Source organism: Podarcis cretensis, assembly GCF_951804945.1.
Source record: "Podarcis cretensis genome assembly, chromosome: 2".
Taxonomy (NCBI): domain Eukaryota; kingdom Metazoa; phylum Chordata; class Lepidosauria; order Squamata; family Lacertidae; genus Podarcis; species Podarcis cretensis.
The window spans coordinates 9,702,574-9,727,076 of record NC_137171.1 but is presented as its reverse complement, the minus strand read 5'-3'; the positions used below and the strand labels follow the sequence as shown (position 1 = coordinate 9,727,076).

Here is a 24,503-nt window from a genome sequence, read left to right as displayed (position 1 = left end):
TGAGGCTCAGTGTCACTTGATAGACTTGGAAGCACGGTCTCATCTAGTCAGGAGGAGAAGCAGCAGGAGGAGGTCATTTTGCTTACGCACTCTTCCCAGTTATTATTTCTTCACCTGTTGCCACAACAGAACAAAATGCAGTCTTCAACATTGTCAAATCATATACAGAAACTGGAATGAACCAAGAGAGTCCTTTGGTCAAACCATTACCTTGCTAGCCTCCAACTGACCCACCTGTTCAATTCAGGAAGGAGTGAATGCTCACCACCCAGGCCCACAAATCACTTTTGACAGCTGTCATTGGGTCTTAAACCCACATCATGAACTAGCCAGTCTTTCAATGCAGCTAGAATGAAGGTCCTAGATGCATGTGCAGAACGCCTGCTCTTTATTAATTATTCCCTACAGCTACGCATCTTCCACAGAAAAGTACAGTGGTAAAGGTAAAGGTAAAGGGACCCCTGACCATTAGGTCCAGTCGTGACCAACTCTGGGGTTGCAGCGCTCATCTCGCTTTATTGGCCGAGGGAGCCAGCGTACAGCTTTCAGGCCATGTGGCCAGCATGAATAAGCCGCTTCTAGCGAACCAGAGCAGTACACGGAAACGCTGTTTACCCTCCCGCCAGAGCGGTACCTATTTATCTACTTGCACTTTGAGGTGCTTTCTAACTGCTAGGTTGGCAGGAGCAGGGACCGAGCAATGGGAGCTCACCCCGTCGCGGGGATTTGAACCGCTGACCTTCTGATCGGCAAGTCCTAGGTTCTAGATGCATGTGCAGAATGCCTGCTCTTTATTAATTATTCCCTACAGCTACGCATCTTCCACAGAAAAGTACAGTGGTACCTCGGGTTAAATACTTAATTCGTTCTGGAGGTCCGTTCTTAACTTGAAGCACCACTTTAGCTAATGGGGCCTCCCACTGCCGCCACCACACGATTTCTTTTCTCATCCTGAAGCAAAGTTCTTAACCCAAGGTACTATTTCTGGGTTAATAGAGTCTGTAACCTGAGGCGTATGTAACCTGAAGCGTATGTAACCTGAAGCGTATGTAACCCGAGGTACCACTGTATAGGGTATGGATTTCCAGCAGGCTTCCTACACGCAATGAATGACCACAGGTGTGGAGGGAAATAAAACGGGGAAGGGGGAAGCTCGGGCCCTCCAGATGTTGGCGGACTACAACTCCCATCATCTTTTACCATTGGCCATGGTGGCTGGGGCTGATGGGGGTTAGAGTCCAACCACTTTGGGAGGTCCACAGGTTCTACCAACTGTATTAAAGGAAAACGTGGATCCCATTGGGTTCCTGTGTTGAGAGGGCAGGCTTTACTCTTTCTGGGTTGCTCTGAACCCTGCTCACACAATCTGGGGGTGCAAAAGGAAGGAGAGGAAGGAGGTGTTGGGGGGGCAGAGGGGCAGGAGGGGGGGGGAAGCATATTGCCAGATTCTCTCTGGAGCCATCAGAGGAGACGGGAACAGCCTCAGGCACCTTCCTGCATTCCAGCCAAATTGATGCCATAAACACACTGAAACATTCAGAATTCAAGAGCTAGAATATGAGGGGGAAGCACAGAGCAGGGGGACGGGGTGACAGCTAATTTGCTTTCTAGATCCCATTCGCCCACCCGGCTTCCTGCCAAAATGCAGGATCCGTGGACACTAGCCCCTCCGAAAAGGACACTGTTCCACAACAAGCCCCTAACCTTGGCCCACTGGGTAGTAGTATCCCGTGCCAATTCTATGCAGAACAGATCCACCCAAATTAATGGAGCCAAGTGAATCATGTCTATGGATTTCAACAGGTCTACTCTGAGTAGGACCAGCATTTGCCACAAACCACACTGCTGGGAAAATGCATACTCTCCACCCCACCCCACAAAACCCCAGAGAGGTTTCCTTGGAAGAAAACATATGGCTCCTGCACAAGAAATTAGCAACAACTGTCCCTTTTCCTTTTCTCCTACAAACCAGCCATCCAGGAAAAAGTCCCTAGTTTTGTCTTGTACCCCGCTCAGCTTTTGGCAGCTGCGAGGTTCATGATACTGCAGGCCAACCCATCATAATGGGAAAGCTAGGAGGGATGGATGCAAAGGGATTGAGGATTAGCCTAAGCAAAACTAGGTACACAATAAAGAACTTTTTCAAACAGAGCCGCCCTGGAGAGTCCTGTCTTCACTCTTGTTTCCTGCTTGTCCACCAAAGGATGCTGCCCTGTGGGGGAGAGGAGTATAGTTGGCCAGCTCCCCCATCTCTTTAGCACCAGTAGCTGCCTTGTGCGGAGGAGGAGGAACAATATTAAACAGGGATGGAGATAAGGGGCATGCAGCACTCTCAGAAGCTGCTGTAAACTTGGCCTCCCCCATGAGCGTCTCCCAGCCAGGAGAGTCAAGGCCAGTTCCAATGGACAGCTGCTACAAGGTTGTCTGCTCATCTTGGTGGACTGGGGAAGACGAAATGGGGAAGGAACACAGTGAAGTTTGCCCAACAGCAGGGGAAGGAAGTACTGCACCAAACATTACGTAGGCACTATCTGCAGTGCAGGAAAAGCCCATTCAGAACCAGTGAATTCTTTAACTCCTGGACCTGGGAACTGGTCACCTACAAAGCCTCTATCTTACCAGGATGAAATATCACTTTGTTGGCCCTCATCCTGCCAACTACTGCATTAAGGCGCTGGTTTAGAACCAAGACTGCTTCTTCTGATTCAGATGTTTTGGAGAAAGAGAACTATGGTGTTATCAGCATATTGATGACACCATGCCCCACTGACGGCTTGCCATAACAGATGTTGGTGTATGTTGCTTTTGCTTTCCTGAAACCTGAACCTAGGCAGGTTCAACACAGACCACGGCTGGCATCATCCAGTACAGTACAAAGAAGCCCAGCAAAAACAGCTTAATAAGACTTTGTAAAGGCTTTTCCTTTGGAGAAACAGTACCACATTTGGAACCGTTTTGTTGCAAGAGATAAGGATATCTTCCCTCTGAGTGATGCTTCTGTTGTGGCGAGGTCTCATTCTTCTAGCATTTTAGAAGGAAATTTGATTAAACGGCTGCTGATTAAATGTGAGCCTTCTTCCTCACACAGCTAGCCCCTTCACTGCCACTGAGATTGCTGTGTGCCAGATGGCTGCATGACTGACGAAAGCAGCTACTGGCTAGTGCCTGTGTCATCATTAATGGCAAGACATGCATGTCCTCACCCCGTAACCCAGTTTGCTTTTAATTTGTGTCCGTTCTTTCCAGAGCAAGCATGTTCCTACATTACCAGATGAGCTCTAATACAGACCTTTATTAACCAGACTAAGCATGAAATTAGACTTCTCTTGCACGAATTTCCTGCCACTTGCAAAAACGTTTTTCTTTGCAATTTGCTTATCATTTAAATGTGTGCATCCCACTTCAGCACTGCAACAGACACCTATTCCTTACCCTCTCTTATTTATAAGGAAGTGAACAGGTGTTTTCATCACCCCTCCATTTATGGGGATTTTGGGCTTCAACTGTAGAATTGGACACAAACACCAGCATAATACTAATGGCCAAGTAGAGCAGCACATCATAAGCCCAACAGTCCCTTCCTCATTGCGAAGCACTCTTGGGAAGAGATGCATTGTAGAAGGGAAGGGGCATGGGGAATGGTACTTAACCTTTCCCCAGCCAGTGACTTTTCTCATGACACTTGTCATCCTCCTCCCCTGCTTTTAGCCCACCAGTGTTCTAGAACCATGTTCACCTTGCAAACACAGGTCTAAGGGGAACTTGGGAAGGGTGAAAAACACCCATTTCTCTCCCCCCACCAACAAACACACACTGCTGCTCCACTGCAAAGAGCTCCCTCCTTAGGGTGCTTTGTAAATAGAAGGGGAAGAAATGGAGGCAGTGAGAGATTTTACTTTCTTGGGCTCCATGATCACTGCAGATGGTGACAGCAGCCATGAAATTAAAAGACACCTGCTTCTTGGGAGAAAAGCAATGACAAACCTAGACAGCATCTTAAAAAGCAGAGACATCACTTTGCCAACAAAGGTCCGTATAGTAAAAGCTACAGTTTTCCCAGTAGTGATGTATGGAAGCGAGAGCTGGACCATAAAGAAGGCTGATCGCTGAAGAATTGATGCTTTTGAATTATGGTGCTGGAGGAGACTCTTGAGAGTCCCATGGACTGCAAGAAGATCAAACTGATCCATCCAGCCCTGAGTGCTCACTGGAAGGACAGATCCTGAAGCTGAGGCTCCAATACTTTGGCCACCTCATGAGAAGAGAAGACTCCCTGGAAAAGACCCTGATGTTGGGAAAGATGGAGGGCACAAGGAGAAGGGGACAACAGAGGACGAGATGGTTGGACAGTGTTCTCAAAGCTACCAGCATGAGTTTGACCAAGCTGTGGGAGGCAGTGGAAGACATGAGTGCCTGGCGTGCTCTGGTCCAGGGGGTCACGAAGAGACGGACATGACTAAACGACTAAACAACAACAAAATGAAAGACAGGCTAACATGTTGTATGGCTATAAGGAGAATGTTGCGCCCGTTGCTCCAAAGAAAACAGACAAACAGAACATCTGTGCAAACCCTGAAGAGCAGGCAGGTTGAGAGAGCTAGGCTCCGCAACTCTAGATCCTTCTGTTTGAGGAAAACAAACCCGAATGGGTAGGAGGTCTGGGCTTCTGCAGCAGGGAGGAAAATGGCAAAGGATGTGCGTTGTGTCCAGGAAACAAAGCAACAGTCTTCCCATTCTCGTTTTTTGATCTCAACTGACCTATAATCCAGCACTCTTCCCCTACTTCTGGCTGCAGCGTGGGAGGAGCAAAGATGTTTTGGGACGGGATCTCCAGACTTTCAGAAGGGGGGGGGAGCCAACCAAGAGTGAGAGGTGTGAGGTGTGTGTGTGTGTGTGTGTGTGAGAGAGAGAGAGAGAGAGAGAGAGAGAGAGAGAGAGAGAGATATGGGCGGGAGCGGAGTGGGGAGAGAAACTGACAGCACTGCTCCCTTCTGCCTGGGCCTTGCTTGCTCTCGCTCTCTTTCCAGATGAAATAATTATTTCCAGCCGCCCTGCCAGCTCATTCAGCTGGCCAGGAGGGAGTCCCAATTCATTTCAGGCAGTGCAGGCCAAAGCAGGCCTCAAAGCAGGCTCGTAACGGGGGCCCGGCCACTAAAAGGGCTTAACAGCTCCAGGAGCCAGCATGGTCCTGGGCCTCAGACGGCTGTTAGATGAGAAGTCAGGGATACGAGTGCAGTGCTTCGGTCCTAGCAGCCGATTTACTGGGGCTCAAACTGGCCTGGAAGGCCTTAATCTCTCTCGCCCTGGAATATTCCCTTCCTGTTCCAGATATGCGAAGCCTGGCCATGATTAGTCAGCGACAGTGGGGAGGCACTTTCCATATGCTCAGAGGCACTAGGATGAGTCCTGAGGGTGGAAGCAGAGTTGCATTTCAAATCAATTCCCAGACCGTCTAAGTGCCCCTCTAAGTCCCAGATTTACAGAAGCCATCCCAGTTTCTGATTTGATATGTCCCGCTTTTCCTTAGGACGTCCCTCATCAGAGAGACGTTGGAGGGTATGGCAGGACACCCCTGCTTTCATCAGAGAAATGTTGGTGGGTACAAAGTTAAACGAGCCAAGGAGATACAACCTTTAGAAGACATCTGAAGGCAGCCCTGTGTAGGGAAGTTTTTTAAATGTTTAATGTTCCATTACATTTTTATATGCAAAGATTTTCAGGAGCCAGGTGGAAAGAAAGCCAAACAGACGAGCACTTTGTGCAGACTGCAGAAATATGCTTGCATTGGGTCATTTCCACCAGGTCAATACACTCAGGGTGCCTGGGTGTAAGAAATGGACAGGGACTCTTAAAAGGGGTACACAGGAGAAAGATTTTTGGCAGGTGCAGCCTGACATGAAGGCTTGAAAAACACCGCTCCTCTCCCTCCATCTTTGTTTGTTTTTATACCGCTGCTGAAGTTACAAGGCACCATCCTCTTTTGCTTCGGGTCACCTGAGAGATACTGCATCAGACAGAATCACAGCTTTTGGATAGTGCAGAAGCAACAAAGTTGTTCCACAGGCATCCACTAGAGGGACAAGGCTATAACGCAGCGCAAAGCACTGTGCACTGTATATAGCTTTGGCAGAACCCAAACGAACCGTTTAAATGACCCCACCCTAAGACCTCAGCCTAAAACCTGTCAGAGCTTTTCAAGAACAGGTTCAAGTAAAACCTTCCCAGCCGAACTGCTCTGATGGTTAGTTAGGAATGCATTCCTGTTTCCTGAATGGATCTTCCCTGATTAGGAGGAAGAGGAACCATCATGGTTACTCATTCATGAATTTCCCTGACCGAAGAGGCAATGACATTTAAGGGTTTTGCCTTCTTACCGGCATCCTTGTAAAACACGAGCTGCCTATGTCATCCACTCCCACAACCCCATTATCCTTTTTCTCACTTTCAGCAAGGGGTGGGGAAACTTTGGGCTTCCGTATGTTGCTCCCTGGTGCTGGAGGAGACTCTTGAGAGTCCCATGGACTGCAAGAAGATCAAACCTACATATTCTGAAGGAAATCAGCCCTGAGTGCTCACTGGAAGGACAGATCCTGAAGCTGAGGCTCCAATACTTTGGCCACCTCATGAGAAGAGAAGACTCCCTGGAAAAGACCCTGGTGTTGGGAAAGATGGAGGGCACAAGGAGAAGGGGACGACAGAGGACGAGATGGTTGGACAGTGTTCTTGAAGTTACCAGCATGAGTTTGACCAAACTGCGGGAGGCAGTGGAAGACAGGAGTGCCTGGCGTGCTCTGGTCCATGGAGTCACGAAGAGTCGGACACAACTAAATGACTAAACAACAACAAATTTTTCTCCCACTCTCCTTGTCCACTGTCCTTGCTGGCTGGGGCTGATGGAAACTCGAACCCAGCAACATTTGGATTGCCATACATTCCAGCACTCCTGCTATAATAATAATAATAATAATAATAATAATAATATATTATTTATACCCCGCCCATCTGATTGAGTTTCCCCAGCCACTCTGGGTGGCTCCCAATCAAGTGTTAAAAACAATACAGCATTAAATATTAAAAACTTCCCTAAACAGGGCTGTCTTCAGATTTCTTTTAAAGATAGGATAGCTGCTTATTTCCTTCACATCTGAAGGGAGGGTGTTCCACAGGGTGGGCGCCACTACCGAGAAGGCCCTCTGTCTGGTTCCCTGTAACCTCAATTCTCGCAATGAGGGAACCGCCAGAAGGCCCTTGGCGCTGGATCTCAGTGTCCGGGCTGAACGATGGGGGTGGAGACGCTCCTTCAGGTATACTGGACCGAGGCCATTTAGGGCTTTAAAGGCCAGCACCAACACTTCGAATTGTGCTCGGAAATGTACTGGGAGCCAATGTAGGTCTTTCAAGACCGGTGTTATATGGTCTCGGTGGCCGCTCCCAGTCACCAGTCTAGCTGCCGCATTCTGGATTAATTGCAGTTTCCGGGTCACCTTCAAAGGTAGCCCCACATAGAGTGCATTGCAGTAGTCCTGCTATAGACTACCAGCTCCTTTGAACTTTCCTGAGATCTGTCTGAACTCTGCTCTGGGTCTTCCAGATATATATGCACTGCTTCACTATGGCACAGGGAAAGAGAGAGAGATTCAGAGTCGCTCACTCTCATGAATCCACCCACAAAAAAGCAGAAAAACAACCCTATATGCAGATGCTTTCTGAACCTCACCACGTAGAAAGCAAACACAAATGTAAGGTGTGTCCTTATAATACAACCCCTCTACCCTGCTGCTGCCTCCGCCGCCACCACCACCACATATCTATTTTAATGATAAGTATTTCACTGCTTTTATGCAAACAGGTACCGTATTTTTCGCCCTATAGGACGCACCGTCCCATAAGGCGCACCGTCCCATAAGGCGCACCCCCCAGGCGCAGGGCTGGGGCGGGGGAGGCCCGAGCTTCCCCCGACCCCAGTCCCCAAACAGGCAGCTCTCTGCAAGCCGTGGGAGCCCAGGGCTGGCTCCCGCCGCTTGCGGAGAGGTCCGCGAAGCCTGGACGCACTGAGCTCAGCGCGCGCAGGCTTCGGCATGCAGGCAACTCTCCGCAAGCAGCGGGAGCGCTCCCGCCACTTGCGGAGAGGTCCGCGAAGCCTGGAGAGCGAGAGGGGTTTGTGTGCACCGACCCCTCTCGCTCTCCAGGCTTCAGCGAAAGCCTGCATTCGCCCCATAGGACGCACACACATTTCCCCTTCATTTTTGGAGGGGGAAAAGTGCGTCCTATAGGGCGAAAAATATGGTATTTGCAAAGACTTGCCTGAAGAAGTCTGCCACCTTCATTGGGAAGCAACAGATTTGTTACATGAGGACTTCTCCAGCAGGTATCAAACGAGTGAAAGTGAACTCGAACCACGGTTACTAATTACCACCACCAAACTGCAGTGTATCATCATCCTGGGGATTTGGAGTAGAGAAGGAAGCTGACTCTACCAGAGTTCAGTTCTCCCTGACAACTTATATTTTTCAGGTCACTGTATTGGTCTGTTTAGGGGGTTTCTCCTGAAGGTGATCCAGGACCATAGATTGGCACAGAATGCAGCCTTGATTATCTGAGGCTAGCTGCAGAATTGATGCTTTTGAATTATGGTGCTGGAGGAGACTCTTGAGAGTCCCATGGACTGCAAGAATATCAAACCTATCCATTCTGAAGGAAATCAGCCCTGAGTGCTCACTGGAAGGACAGATCCTGAAGCTGAGGCTCCAATACTTTGGCCACCTCATGAGAAGAGTCCCTGGAAAAGACCCTGATGTTGGGAAAGATGGAGGGCACAAGGAGAAGGGGACGACAGAGGACAAGATGGTGGGACCGTGTTCTTGAAGCTACCAACATGAGTTTGACCAAACTGCGGGAGGCGGTGGAAGACAGGAGTGCCTGGCGTGCTCTGGTCCAGGGGGTCACGAAGAGTCGGACACGACTAAACAACTAAACAACAACAACAACAAGCTGCAGGTGGAACAATATTCCAGAGCAGTGAAAGATCTCCATTCATTTCTCATTTGTCTTGAGCCCGATTCAAGATGCTAGCTTTAACCCTTAAAGTCCCTGGGCCTTGCCAATGTTAAAGGAACACCTTCTTCCCCTATGTTATTCCCTACCTTTATAGATTGGTAAGAGACCCTGCCAGCTTTGTGCCATCTCCTTCTGATGTTAAGCTGAGAAGTTGAAGATGCAGTGCCTTCTAATTGTTAGCACAACTGTGGCACTCCCTCCACAAAAGGTGCTGCTAAATACTAAAACAATCTATAGGCTTGAAAAAAAGGAATGTACCACCTTTTCTGAAGAGCTATGCTAATGTTGATCTTCCTGCTGGTTTTAGGTTGCTAAGTGGCACCGGCACTTTTTAATTTATTGGATTGTAAGTTTCCCTGCCTTAGATTTCAGAAAGGCAGGTTAGAAATTAAAAGGATGAAAGAAAGAATTCAGTGTCAGGGTGACAATGAACAGCACATTTGATCCCCGGCTGTGACATGTGTGTGCATGTGATATGTGAACGCTGTTAATGAAGGAGGGAATTTGGAAGAGAAATTAAAATGCACACTGCAGTCAGTTCAGGTTTTTGCATTCCAGCTAAGAGCAGATTTGAAAACAAAGCCAAGGTATGCCTTGGGCGCCGCAGAAAAACTCCATGCGATCGACACCGATAATAAAACACAATTTCAGAAGACACCTGGCTTGAGAGCAGTACATGTGAAAAGGATCTAGGAGTCTTGGTTGACCACAAACTTGACATGAGCCAACAGTGTGACGCGGCAGCTAAAAAAGCCAATGCAATTCTGGGCTGCATCAATAGGAGTATTGCATCTAGATCAAGGGAAGTAATAGTGCCACTGTATTCTGCTCTGGTCAGACCTCACCTGGAATACTGTGTCCAGTTCTGGGCACCACAGTTCAAGAAGGACACTGACAAACTGGAACGTGTCCAGAGGAGGGCAACCAAAATGGTCAAAGGCCTGGAAAGGATGTCTTATGAGGAACGGCTAAGGGAGCTGGGCATGTTTAGCCTGGAGAAGAGGAGGTTAAGGGGTGACATGATAGCCATGTTCAAATATATAAAAGGATGTCACATAGAGGAGGGAGAAAGGTTGTTTTCTGCTGCTCCAGAGAAGCGGACACGGAGCAATGGCTCCAAACTACAAGAAAGAAGATTCCACCTAAACATTAGGAAGAACTTCCTGACAGTAAGAGCTGTTCGACAGTGGAATTTGCTGCCAAGGAGTGTGGTGGAGTCTCCTTCTTTGGAGGTCTTTAAGCAGAGGCTTGACAACCATATGTCCGGAGTGCTCTGATGGTGTTTCCTGGGTTGGACTCGATGGCCCTTGTGGTCTCTTCCAACTCTATGATTCTATGATTCTATGATCCCGGCACCTCAGTGAAGTGCAATTGAATTAGATGTGACGCAAGTCACGTGAACGCAGAGGGTGCCCCCTGGTGGACAAACAACATGCAGACAGGTTGGAAGCAGGAGCTTGGGGGCTGCAGTTGGCAGAGCTAAAGCAACAGAAGACGCCAAGTAATCAAAGAGCATAACCTGGGGCTGCCTAGGTCAAAATGAAAGGGCTTAGCGGAGTCCAGGACAAGGGCACCATGCTTCCTGGGCACATCCCTTCCTCCAAGGTAGTGCTGTTGAGACAAAGGCACAGGCAGGCTTACATACGCACAGCTCTGAAGCACAGAAGCATTCAGTGAACTGGAGGCATGAATGACTGACAGCCCTGCAGCGTGGGGACGCTGCTTTGGCGTGCTGGAACCCGCACGCGAGAAAGCATGTAGGGCTCCAATCCTTGCATTGGCAGGCGGGAGGAGCCGAGCCTGGAGGTCTGGCACGGAGCCCGGGCACACCCTGGGGCGGGAAAGGGCAGAGCGGTCGGAACATGCCCCAAAGTATGGGGAGCAGAAGCACAGAACCCGGCAGGAGCCAGTTAAGACCCACACCCAGCAAGCCCTGGGCACAACACCCCTAACACCCCTGTTCAAAAAAAGCCCCGGTGAAATTGAGGCACAGTGTACACAAGGGACACGCACACACAGAAAGAAAAGGGTTTCTCTGAGCACCTCCACAGTTAAGGTTTTCCCCTGGAGCCCCCTCCAGTGAGACTGGGGGAAAGCAGCTCCTCGAGGGTGACGCAAGGTCCCCTAAAAAGTAGAGGCCAGATGCCCTCCCCAGGGTGGGATCCGTCCCAAAATAGCTCCCTGAAAAGTCAAGCTCCTAGCCAAGATTGCTGTGTGGGCCATGTCTCTCCACCCACTGTGAATTCTCTCCCTCCCTAAATATCCACGAGGTGGAATGCTTTTCCACACACACACATGGACTCGTAAAATTACTGTGTCCTGGAAACTGCTTGTTTTTTGACATCATGGCAAAACAGCATGGGAGGGTGGCTTTCTGTTTCGACATAACCAAATGGCCTTGTGAAAGCCACTGTGTGGCAGTAGTTCCATTTTTAAAATGGCTGCGTGAATTGCTATGTGTTCTAAGCTCAGGGTTCAGTATCCCCACCCTCCAATCTGGTGATAATTCTGAGCTCAGAGTCTTTGACTTTACATATGCCTAAAATCCACTCTAGCTTTGGGTGCCCAGTGATGGTGTGATAGGCATATCAATTGACAGACAGTCGCTATTCAGGCAAGAGACAAGGCTTGGTTCTTAGCTAGCTGCACTCAGCACCGCACCAAAAGGCATATAAGAATTGCATATCTTTTGGCTGATATGATTTTCTTACTAGGCTGTAATGGACTGTGAAGAGGCTTTGCCATTTTGATACAACAATATTGCTATGCACACCTGTATCGACAGAGCTTCCATGCTGGAAGCAAGACCTGGTCATATTTAAATCGTGCTTTCTGATAGTTTACCAGGAACTTGGCAACTCATCACCGTTTGGTAAATTCTGGACTAATGTACTACAATATGCTTTGCATGGGACTGCCCTTGAAGATTGTCCCGCTAGTTTAAAAAATGGTGCAATGCTCCTTCTATCAACGTGGGCAGCCATGACCACATAATACCTGCGCCAGTTAGTTTCCAGGCACAATTCAAAGAGTTAGTCAACAGCTTAGCCAACATGTTCAGATTCAGATCATGGGCTCTCCACCTTGCTCAAGCCACATTTTTTAAGGTGAGGCCGATCACCATCTCAACGTATGCCAGATCACTCACACAGCACTGATTTGCCCTGTGGAAATACCTGTCCAAATGTCAACTCATAAGAATTGCCCTTTCGAGTACAGACACAAAGTGGGCAAACTTTTTTCTCTTGAGGGCTGCATTCCTTTGGGGGTATGTGCTGCCTGGCATAGTCAGGGACGAAGCCAGAAGAAAGCAGGGCAAGAGGTGGCAACTGAGAAAGATCACTCCCTTTTCTCATCCTGCCACCCCCTTTTTCTCACTTTTACCTGTCGGCAGCATAGCTGTCAATGTTTCCCTTTTTTTCAAGGGGAATTTTTCGGCTGTGGCTCCAATCTGGTGGAACGCTCTGTCACAAGAGACTAGGGCCCTGCGGGACTTGACATCTTTCTGCAGGGCCTGCAAGACAGAGCTGTTCCACCAGGCCTTTGGCTAAGGCACAGCCTGACCCCCTCCTTTGGTAATCTTCACAGAACTCTAGCCCAATGGTTGCCATTAATTTGATTTGAACTGATTTTATAATGAATTGATTTTAGAATGCTGTATTATTTTACTGTTGTTAGATGCTCTGAGCCCGGCTTTGGCTGGGGAGGACAGGTTATAAATTATTATTATTATTATTATTATTATTATTATTATTATTATTATTATTAATTCCCTTATTCCGAATTGGATTCCTTGCAAGAAAAGGGAAAAGTTGACAGTTATGGTCAGCAGCCAAGGGACAGACAGATCACTCTTTGTCAAGATCACTCTTTGAACGGCTTCCTTGCAGAATACTTTTTGAAATTAGGCTAAGGATGCTTATCTCTTGTGTAGAACCTGTGAAGAAGAACCACCCTGTGAGTTCTGCTAATCTATACAGCACCTAACCCTAAATGCAGTATTATGCAGGAGAAGCAGCCCAAGACAGGAGTCCAGCCGCACAAATCCTTTGCCACCAGGTTCAGTTATTGTCTAGACACTTCTGTAAAACCCTGAGGGTGTAATGCATCTACAGGTGTTGTCTCTTTCAGCCTTACAATAGCTTTCCTTATGCTTATGCTTATTAAAATTTGTATACTGCCCTTCATCCATAGGTCTTAGGGAGGTTCGCAGCATAAAAGTACACGACAAAAACACACACACAAAATAAATAAGAAGAACAGGTACAAGTACAAGCACAAAACAAAACAATAACCTCCTTCTCACTTTTGCTCTGGACTGAGCCCTTTTCCTCCCATCCCTGCAAGCAGCTCACTGTGAAGAAGGGGTTTAGAATCCATGCTGAGGCCCAAAACTCTTTTATCGACTGGTTGCCAGTGAGATTCCTACCAGGGACTCTATACCAAGCCAGTGCTGCTTATGAACTTTCAGCCAGTGAATCCGAAGACCTAAAACACTGCTCTACATTTGGCTGGAACAGTGTCAGGGGAAATCTTTCCAGGGCCCAGAACAGAAATCAACACTCAGCACCCAGCAGCTGCATCTCTATGTGGTCAGGTCAGCCTGGCCTCCATATCACCCTGGCAACAAAGCCCCAAGAGCCCACCGCCAGCATCACCCCTTTCGGCCGAAGGAACTCACACAGTGATGCCATTTCCTTGGGCAGGTCGTTAGGGTAGCTCCGGAAGTAGCCTCCATTGGTGAGCACCTCGAAGTGCGGGTTGGGAAAAGGGAAAGGGTAGACCGCAGGTGGGAAGCCGTTCACGTGAGCCAGGGGGGTTCCGCCAGAGCAGCCCCTCTCCTTGTTTCCTGCCATGGCTGAGGCCGCACGAGAAGCTGGCTTGAGAGAGAGAGTCAAGATTCCCCTTAGAAGATCTGGGTTGTGCCGTCACTGCTCTGGGAAGGTGGTTCCATTGTGGTGGTGGTCTGTGCAGGTTCTCAGCCCCCCAGCGAAGGTGTTGTTGCTCTTCTTCCTCTTCCTGTTGTGCTGTCCTGCATGGGAGAGAAGAAGCACACCAGAAGCACATTAATACCCATCATGTTCTAGCTGAGGGTGTTGTAAAGGTAAAGGTAAAGGGACCCCTGACTGTTAAGTTGTGGGTGAACATATCAGACGACACTGCGATTCTTCAAACAGCTCTTGTTTATTCACAGGCCAGAACAGAACTGAACTGAAGGGTTCAGCCAGCCTGCTTATATAGAGCTCCACTAGACTGCAACAGTAACCATTTTCTGTAACTATCCAATCACTGAACGTCACTTTCAATCCCTTATTTGCATATGTGGGCCTGAGTGAAAACTATCCACAGTATCCCCCTGCTGGCCCAGGGTGAGAACTTCAGTACATAACACTGACCATTAGGTCCAGTCATGGCCGACTCTGGGGTTGCAGCGCTCATCTCGCTTTATTGGCTGAGGGAGCCAGCGTACAGCTTCCGGGTCATGTGGCCAGCATGACTGAGCCACTTCTGGGAACCAGAACAGCACACGGAAATGCCGTTTACCTTCCCGCCGGAGCGGTACCTATTTATCTACTTGCACTTTGACATGCTTTCGAACTGCTAGGTGGCAGGATGTTGTACTTGAGGGTGTTGTACTTGAAGTTAAACATTTAGTTCTTCACCCACCATTTCCCCATAGAGTCAAACAGCTTGGGAGGCAGCCCCTTCTTATATTTCAACCTCTCATTCTTGTACAGGTGAGAGATGACTCCCGCAATCCAACAAATATTGCACCCTCCTTTCCTCGACAAAAATTTAAAATTTTGCATGTACACCGGGGCTGGTGTGCACATACATGTTCTCTTGAAGGGTGGGGGAGGAAGCTAATAACGTTGGTCATACCCTTCCCAGCTTCACTAGGTGTTGGGTTCCCCCCATCTTTTAAAAGAGCAGATATGTGTTCCAACATTGGTGCACATATAATACTTCCTATAATTTCAACAAAAGCTTTGCTCAGCGTTGCCAGTTTTTCACCAGAGATAGGGGACGTTGGAAGGAATGGCAGTCAGGTAATGCAAAAGGGAGGGGGAAAGTTCTGGGTTATACACTATCAGACTGTCCCCCAACCATGTAGACAAATGGGAGAGTGCTTCCCCCTCCCACATTAGCTAAAGGGAGCATAGCTGAGTAGTAGAGTTCAGGGATGGCGTGCAATAAATACCGTATTTTTTGCTCTATAAGACACACTTTTTCCCCTCCAAAAAAGCAAGGGGAAATATGTGTGCATCTTATGGAGCGAATGACGGCTGCAAGGCTAAGCCAGAAGCCAGAACAGTGAGAGGGAGCGCTGCGCAGTGCTCCCTCTCGCTGTTCTAGCTTCTGTCTTAGCAGCGCAAAGCCTCAGCACGGAGCCTTCACCCTGCTGCCCTGCAGAGGCTCCGCGCAGCTATCCCTGGCTTTTGCAGGAGGTGGGGGAAGGGACAGAGCGCGCGGCTCTGTTCCTTCCCCCACCTCCCAGAAAAGCCCCCAAGATCCGTGCTCCCTCTAAAGAGCACACAGGGGTAAAGCCAGGAGGCTTGTTTTCGCTGAAGACAGGAGGGCAAGAGGGATCGGTGCGCACTGATCCCGCTTGCTCTCCTGGCTTCAGGGATAGCTCAGGAGGCTTTGCGTTGCTTTCTTATTTCTTGTTTTCCTCCCCTAAAAACTAGGTGCGTCTTATGGTCTGGTGCATCTAATAGAGCGAAAAATGAGGTAAATATATCTCCAGGTTTAATACTTGCCACCTCCAGTTAAAAACATCAAGTAGCTGGTGATGTAGACGGATTCTGCCCGAGATTCTAAAAGCAAAGGTTTTGGAGGGAAGGGGCTATTGATACAAGGGGAAATGGAGCAGGGATGAGTTGAGTAAGTAAAAAGAGAAGCTCCTTTGAAAGCATAGATCAGGTCAGATGTTCAACTGCAAAGCTCTCCTTAGGTTCAGGGCAGCCTCCTACCCGACAGCTTGCAGATCTGGCCAACTGATGGTCAATCTGATTCACAATTTCAATGGCATTGCAATGCAGTCCTGGGCAACCTCGCATCTGAGAACTTCAAAGGTGCACATGAAATTTGACAACCCTGCCACCTCCCTCTCCTCTAAAGAGCTGCTTCCAGTTAGAGTAGACAGTAATGGGCTAGGTGGACAAATAGTGGGCATTGCTCAAAGCGGAGAAAGTAACTATGCACACGTGATTTTGGCCTTACGCTAAGATTTTCCAAAGTGAGGAAACTTGAAATATACTCGGAGTCGAGAGTGGATTTCATGCTCTTTATTCAGCTCATAGTGGTGAGGAGTAATGAATGTTCCCCCGAAATATCTGCTTTATATACATTATTTACACAATGGGCCCCATGTGATTGGCTAATTCCGGGATTCTCCTGTAGGCCAATCAGGTTGTGGATTCACTTCCACCTGGAGCTGGATTGGGTGGCTCCTGCGGACCAATCATACTGCTGCATTGTTCTAAGACCAATCAGACTGCTGCATTCTGAATCCTATTGTTCTGGACCAATCAGACTGCTGCATTTTGGATCCTATTCAACTCAGTACATAACAAAAGTATAAGAAAGAAACCATGGGAAGGAATACCCATTGTCTAAAAGAAGCTGAAAGTTAGCAGAGTCATGGACTTCAATGGGTACATAGAAATGAAATGTGGCCTCTCTCTTCCGTAAGGATGACAGCAGCTCCTCCAGGGATCCTGAAGCTCTGAAAGGAGTCTTTGCCCCCCAAAAAATTGGTGAACACACATATTAGGTGAAGAGGCCACTACAGGAAAATGACCACAGCAATGCATATAGAGAGAAAGCAGGAAGTTGAGGAAGGGGAAACTGAGTGGACAGGTTTAGAGGGAACCTGGGAATAAGATTGTCAACCTTTTATTTATCCTCCTGTGCCTGCAACAGCCTGGAACACACCGAAATTAGCAGATAAAGCTTTTTGTGCCACTTTTAGTTCCATACAAGGTAAAGCTTGATTTCTTTTAATTTCGGCACGTGAGAGTGCTTTTAAGGGTACAGGCACAGTGCAGGTAAAAAGCATCAACAAACCTACTAGCAAAAGCAGTAGGGACGTGGGTGGTCATAAATTTCCAAAATAAGAGTTGTTGATGCTGAAGCATGCCCAGAAACCAGTCTTCTTAGGCTGGAAATCCTGTCCCAAAATACCAGGTGTGTGGGGTTGGTTTTCTGGGGGGGGGGGGGGTTATTTGGTGGTAAATGAGATGCACTTGCCACACAATCAAGGGTACCCACGACCTTCCGATTTTCAGGAACAAGGCCTGGCATTGAACTAAGTTATCAGGATTGAGTCCTGGAGGGTAGGACCAGAAAGCGTTGTGGTTTCAGGGGGTAGAGAACAGAGTACAATGATGTAGCCCAGAAGGCAAACAAGAGCGGTGTGGCAACCAGACCTTTATATCATCTATCTATCTATCTGTCTATCTATCTATCTATCTATCTATCTATCTATCTATCTATCTATCTAGTACAGCCACTAAAGGCTTTTCCTGGCCAATCCAGACACCTGGCAAACCACAACAATTTATTTATTCGTTTTTTTTGTTTATTAATTTGTTTGTTTGTTTGTTTGATTGATTTCTATCCTGCCCTTCTTCCAGAAGGAGCGGAGGGCAGCAGACACAGCGATGATAAAGCATTTATTTAAAAACATTTACAAACATTATCTCAGCCAGTGATGATGTCATGGTTGCTAGGAGCATCTCCCTCCAGCCATCAAATGTCCGGGTTAACAGGAAGGTTTTCAAATTTCTCCTGGGTGTCAATAAATGTGGGAGGCTGATGCACCTCACCAAGGACGGCCTTCCACTCATGGGAACCACAACTGAAAAGGCCATGTCATCTGTCAACACCCAGTGGTAGCATCCCCTACAGGACCTCAACTGCTGATTGCAAAAAACACACACACAACCCCCCCCACACACACACCCAGGTTATATACTGAGATTGCCCTCAAATCACAACAGTTAAAAATGATATATTTAAGATTTTCTTTTGCCTTTGGCATTTTCAGCACCACACAGAATATGTAAGGACAAAGGGGACACTTTCCCCAAGGGAAAGAGAGCGATTTCCCACCCGACAGCAGTAGGAAGCCAGCTAAGAGACCCCTCTAGGTAGGTCCCCTCAGAGAACAGATTTACAGACTTTGTCTTATGTCTGTACAGTGGTACCTCAGGTTACATACGCTTCAGGTTACAGACTCCACTAACCCAGAAATAGTGCTTCAGGTTAAGAACTTTGCTTCAGGATGAGAACAGAAATCGCGCTCCGGCGGTGCGGTGGCAGCAGGAGGCCCCATTAGCTAAAGTGGTGCTTCAGGTTAAGAACAGTTTCAGGTTAAGAACGGACCTCAGGAACAAATTAAGTACTTAACCTGAGCTACCACTGTATTAGGTCTTTACCCTGAAGGGACGAGTTACTGGAAATCCCTTAGGGAGGGAGGAGTGATGCTCATGCCGCCCCCCCCCCCCCACCAATCGCCTGCAGTCTGTTTCCCTACGAAAAACGTCACCGCACGACACTGCTTCTTACACTCTTACAAAGCCCTTCCTTCCCAGGGCAATTTGAAGCTGAGTTCCATAATTTCGAAGCCAGATCCAGCGCCAGCCCCCAAATCCAATTGAGGAGGGTTTGGAACTGAGCTGCTGCTCAGCCTCAAGTTTACACACACACACACACATACACACACACACACACACACACACACACACACACACGGTCCAGCCTGCCTAGCAAACTGGGAACCGAGACGCTGTCCCTTTAAGCCTTTCTCTCCGCGAGGGCGTGTGCGTATTTTCCCTTTTGAACCATCTCCAAAAGCAGGCAAGTCCCCCCCCCCCTCCTTTTTTTTTCTCTTTTCTCCTTCTTCTTTGGGTACTTTTTACCATATGATTTAAATCAAGAGTCATTTCAGGTTCCCAGATAAATGGAGCTTATGTTCTTGCTGCCAGCGCTTGGCTGGGGCTGTACCACCCTGGGGGTAGAATGTGAGCTCACATCTTCCACATGGAACCCAACACCACAGGCCTAATTTACAACAGCCCAGGCAGCGCCTTTTCCTGCCGACTCTGTGTCTCTGGCTCTCAGAGCTACCCCCTATTCCACCCCCAGCCCCCAGCCCATCACTCACTCTTCACCTCCGCTCCCTATACCCTCGCTTCTTTAATGAGCGCGCACACACACACTGCGCACTGCACACTCTTACTTTCGCCTCTGCTTCATGCCTCCTGCCCCTACTCCCTCTTTAGGTTTTTTGCCTCTCCCTCCCCACTCCCTTTCTTTCATTTTTCTTCTCCCACCGGGATGTGGTTCCACCCCAGTATGAGGCCAGTTTGAGGCGGCTAATGCATCAGGCATACCACAGGCAAGGCATGGGCGGCCTCGGCGATGCTGCCCCACAGAACGCCAGCTGCAGGGCGAGAAGAAACAATGCGTGGGGTGTGTGGAGAGAAGGGGAAGCGGGAGAGCAAAATAAAAACGACCCACTACCGTACAACTGAAGGGACGCGGGTGGCGCTGTGGGTTAAACCACAGAGCCTAGGACTTGTCGATCAGAAGGTCGGTGGTTCGAATCCCCGCGACGGGGTGAGCTCCCGTTGCTCGGTCCCTGCTCCTGCCCACCTAGCAGTTTGAAAGCACGTCAGGGTGCAAGTAGATAAATAGGTACCGCTCCGGGGGGGAGGTAAAAACGGCGTTTCCGTGCACTGCTCTGGTTCGCCAGAAGCGGCTTAGTCATGCTGGCCACATGACCCGGAAGCTGTACGCCGGCTCCCTCGGCCAGTAAAGTGAGATGAGCGCCGCAGCCCCAGAGTCGGTCACGACTGGACCTAATGGTCAGGGGTCCCTTTACCTCTTTGCCGTACAACTGAGAGGCACAGACATGCACAATACAGACATCCTTTGGCATCATTGAAGCAGTGGTTGGTTACCTAGCCACACACACACCCTGGCAGTGCCCCCTGGCAGCCGGTGGCAAGGAAACAGCAGAAATACCATGCTAGGCACCACCTCTGTGATGTCTGCCCCAGCCAAATCTGCCCACCGGTATGGGGTGGGGGGGCAACCCCTTTGCGCTCGGCTCCTTTAAAACGGCGAGGACTTTGGCTCACTCCGCCTTCGCCCCCCTTCCCTTCCCCCCATCCACCCCCTTTTCCCCACTGCCGTGGGTTCTGCCAAGTGCCCTGAGCAGCTAAAGCCACGAGATTTCAAGCGAGCAGCTAACTTAAAGGCTTCATTTCCGTAAACTTTTCCATATGTGAGGGCCTCTCTTGAAGCTCGTGTTCCAAAAATAAACGCGCCGTCAGGCCGAGGTGTCCAAGCACACGGAAACCGGGAAAGAAACCCACTGAAAGAAAACAGTATGGGCTCCTGCCAGCGGACTTGGGGCACAGTTGCCTCAAGGAGAAGAGAGGGGAAGAAGAAGAAGAAGAAGAAGAAGAAGAAGAAGAAGAAGAAGAAGAAGAAGAAGAAGGGGTGCCTTTTTTGGGGGGGAGGGGGGAGCGGGATGCTTACAGAAGGGAATGTTTTTAAATGGTGGAACATCAATAAAAACCCAACCGAGGCTCCCGCCTCCGTCTAAAACACCATTCGGAGTTCAACTTAATTCCAGGCATGCATCGGATTCCCTCGCCATTAGAGGGATCCTGGACCTTGTATTGCCTATCAGAGGATGTAAGTGTGGGGGTCACTGGGAGGTCACTCTAATGGGGCTCCTTCTTCTCTGGGATTCATCCACGATGGAGACACTGAAACCCATATGTTCTCCCAGGCTCCTTTAATTGTTCCTATCCCTCATGGGCAAAGGAGCTTATGTCTCTCCATATTTCTGTGGTGTGGGGAGGGGCCGCGTTTCTAAGAAACAACCAGCGCTGTTAAAATATATTTTTTAAAAAATAAAACAAAAAAAATAAATTCTTTGGAACAACTAACATGATAGCTCGCAGCAGCCTGGAGCCATCTCGTTTCAAAGACTTTTTTGTTAGATCGCTCTGTTTTCTATGTCACTGTGCGCTCTCTCTCTCTCTCTCTCTCTTGCTCAAACACACACACACACACACATACACACACACACACACACGTCTCTGCCCGTGAAGAGCATACACTTTTAAGCAAAAGGGAAACTGAGGCCATTAACGGATTTGGCCCCAGCAAGGTAGAAGACTGAACTTTGGCACTCCTCTCACACTAACCTCAAAATGACACCCTGCACCAACACATCTGTCTAGCCTTTATTTTTGGTAGAGTACCAAATTCCTCCCCCAACCCACACTCACCACCCTGCCCCTTTCTGGTCCTTCCTTCAGCTGAACCAAATTTCCGGTTCCCTCCTGCTCTCCCCCCACAAAGTTTCTGCAGGAGCCCCAAATAATCAACCACATCCTAGGAGGAAAAGGCAGAATGTGGAAAGAAGAAGAAGCAACAATTGAACAAGGTTGCAAAGAAAGCAACGGGGCGCCTATACCCTCTGCTGAGAGGGGTTTTTGTGGGGGGACGGGAGAAACTGAAGATGTCTCGTTTTTCTGCAGAAGAGCACCCACTGCATTTTTGTAAACCAGAAGGTGAGAGTGAGAATTGCATGGATCAGGGACAGGGAACTTCCAGATGCTGTTGGACTCTAATTCCCATCACCAACTGCCCAGCACGGTTAGGGATGATTGGAGCAGACGTTCAACAACATTTTCAGGATGGTGTACATTTTCAGCCATGGTGTAGAACAGGGTTTCCCCAGCAGTTTTTGGATTACAATTCCCATCATCCCTGACCCACTGGTGCTGCTAGCTAGGGGTGATGGGAATTGTAGTCCAACAACAGCTAGAGACCCAAGTTTGGGAAGCCCTGGTGTGGCGCATGGTTGGCTAGGCAGCCAGCCCAAAACACTTTGCTACCTGAGATGGGACAGCAACCCCCTCCCCTCATTTTGGCACCTGAGGCAGAAAATCTCGCAAGTGCCGCTCCCCATTCCTGGCATTAAAAATACAGCAACAACTTTTTTTATAAAAAAAAGTGTTGCCTTTTCGCGACACCCCCCAAAAAGATGCCTGAGGCAGTTGCCTCATTCTGACTAGTGGTAGGGCCGGCCTTGCCATGGTAGAATGGTGTGTGACTGTCAGCAGCAATCCTGGATTTCAAGAAAGGTTCTATGTCAGGGATTGAATTTCCACCATTAACCTATGGTCCTTCCAAGAGCCACACACCCTTTGCGTTCTATATAGTTTGAGCACTGGAATTAGACCATGGAGCCCCTGTGTCAAATGCAGGCTCAGCCTTTATGCTGGGCCACTTTCTCTCTGTCGCTCTCTCACCCTAGCCTATGATGCAGGTTTGTTGTGAAGCTAAAAGGAGAGAGGGACCATGCATGCCATCCTGAGCTCTTCAGAGAAAGAGCAGGATTTTAAAAATGTAATAAATAAATAAATATTACACACATAAGGTAAAGGTAAAGGGACCCCTGACCATTAGGTCCAGTCGTGGCCGACTCTGGGCTTGCGGCATTCATCTCGCTTTATTGGCTGAGGGAGCCAACTCAGCATGACTAAGCAGCGCACAGAAACGCCGTTTACCTTTCCGCCAGAGCGGTACCTATTTATCTACTTGCACTTTGATGTGCTTTCGAACTGCTAGGTGGGCAGGAGCAGGGACTGAGCAACAGGAGCTCACCCCGTCGCGGGGATTCAAACCGCCAACCTTCTGATCGGCAAGTTCTAGGCTCTGTTGTTTAACCCACAGCGCCACCCATGTCCCATTACACACATATTCCTGTCCTTTTCTCCAACAGAACTCCAGTCTCCCACCACTGGCATAGGTTAGGGAGGTAAAAAGCTTGCTTTACCACCTCGGCTTGGCAGAGAACTTGCACCCAAAGCCTTTCCTGATCCAAGCCCAATCACGCCTTTGACTAGACCAGGCAGCCCTCTTGAGTTGACGCTCTTAAGTGGCAAGGAGTCACAGCAATCTGTTCCATATTAAAATGGAGCAGTTCTCTTCCCCCCCTCCTGTCTCTGCTTTGCCTACACATGTCTACCAATACTCCCGTCTTCTGCACAATCCAAAATCCATGCCAAAAAAAAGTTACAAACGCTGCCCTCCCTCCCTCTCTCTCTCTTTCCATTCCCACTCCCCACTTACACACACACACACACACACACACTCCAATTGGCCCTACTAAAAGATTTATGCTACTACACCAGATTTGATAACTGGAATACATTAGGAAAATAATGCCCCTTTTGCATGTTCATCCAACGCGCATAATTTTTTAATCGCGGCGCTTTATGGTTTTGAGAACGCGGGGTTCCTTTCATGCAGAAATGAGCCCCTTCCTTAGCTATAATAACCCCTAATTTCAATTTGCTCTCCTATCCCAAGCACCCTGGCAGCCACAAATACTAAGGGAACATGGAGCACACCACATTCCTAACCTCCTCATCAAAGAGAGAGAGAGAGAGAGGGAAAGAGAGGGGAAAAGAAAAAGCCCCTAAACTTTCCTTTGCTGTCTGCAAGCGTGTCTGGAGTGGTCCGGGGCCAGTGGGAGGGGAGGGGGGGAATTGGTTTCGTGTAGATTTGAGGTATGGGGTGGGGGACTGGATTTGAATTTGGACAGAAGCCATTCAGTTGGGTTTGTTGGCTTTAAAATAAAATAAAAAAGCTTATTCCAAGGTGGAAAAAGCTACATGTATTTTCCACTTTACTTAAAAAGAAGTCCGGAGAAGAAAAGGGACAACACAATGACAGGATTGTGCGAAAGGCTGAGTTGGCACTTAGCGGGCAAAGGTTATGGTAAAAGGTGTTTATAAGGAAAAAGCAAACATGAGCATCAAGGGAGTCATTGCTCATGGTTAGAGGCACTGAAATCCTCTGAAATTAAGCTGCCATGGTGTACATTTTCCATAGTCCTCAATGCCCACAATGGAACGAGTTGTTGTTGAGTTCTGCTCCCTTCTCCCCCACCAAAAAGACAGAAAGACTCCACCCCCGTTTTGACACAGACTTTGCAAAAGTATTTCAAGAAGGAACACAGCAATAGCCTTTTGAAAAGCCTGTTGTGTGTGTGTGTGTGTGTGTGTGTGTGTGTGTGTGTGTGTTTTAACACGAAGCACCTAAACGGAGAGCTAAACTAGAAAGAAAGAAAAATAAGAATTTGGCCTACACCACAGAGATGTTTGTTAGCTTCCATTAAAGGCTTAGCTACAGAGTTGCCAGCCACAAAAGTTGGGGCAGGACCCCCAAATCATAATATTGGGACAACTGAAGCTCTTTTTAATATGATTTCTGGGCCTTCGGGTTACAAAGAGGCCGTACCTGGGAGCATTTGCAGCAAGAAGTTATCACTGGCTGGGATGCTAGAAATGGAAGATCAGCTATCAAGCGCGACTGTCCTGTAAAGTTCACCACAGTTTTGCAGAAGT

The 24,503-nt window shown here is 48.5% G+C and overlaps 1 protein-coding gene across 2 annotated transcripts in view; it reads right to left on the bottom strand.

Annotated features, from left to right (window-relative positions):
* The window catches only part of RARG (retinoic acid receptor gamma), a 132,849-nt gene that overhangs the window by 67,648 nt on the left and 40,698 nt on the right, over nt 1-24,503 (bottom strand). For both annotated transcript variants that reach the window (XM_079966794.1, XM_079966795.1), the window contains exon 2: nt 13,739-14,089. In XM_079966794.1, the coding sequence (XP_079822920.1) occupies nt 13,739-13,913 (175 nt within the window). In that variant the 5' untranslated portion in view covers nt 13,914-14,089. The remainder of the gene's footprint in view (nt 1-13,738; nt 14,090-24,503) is intronic.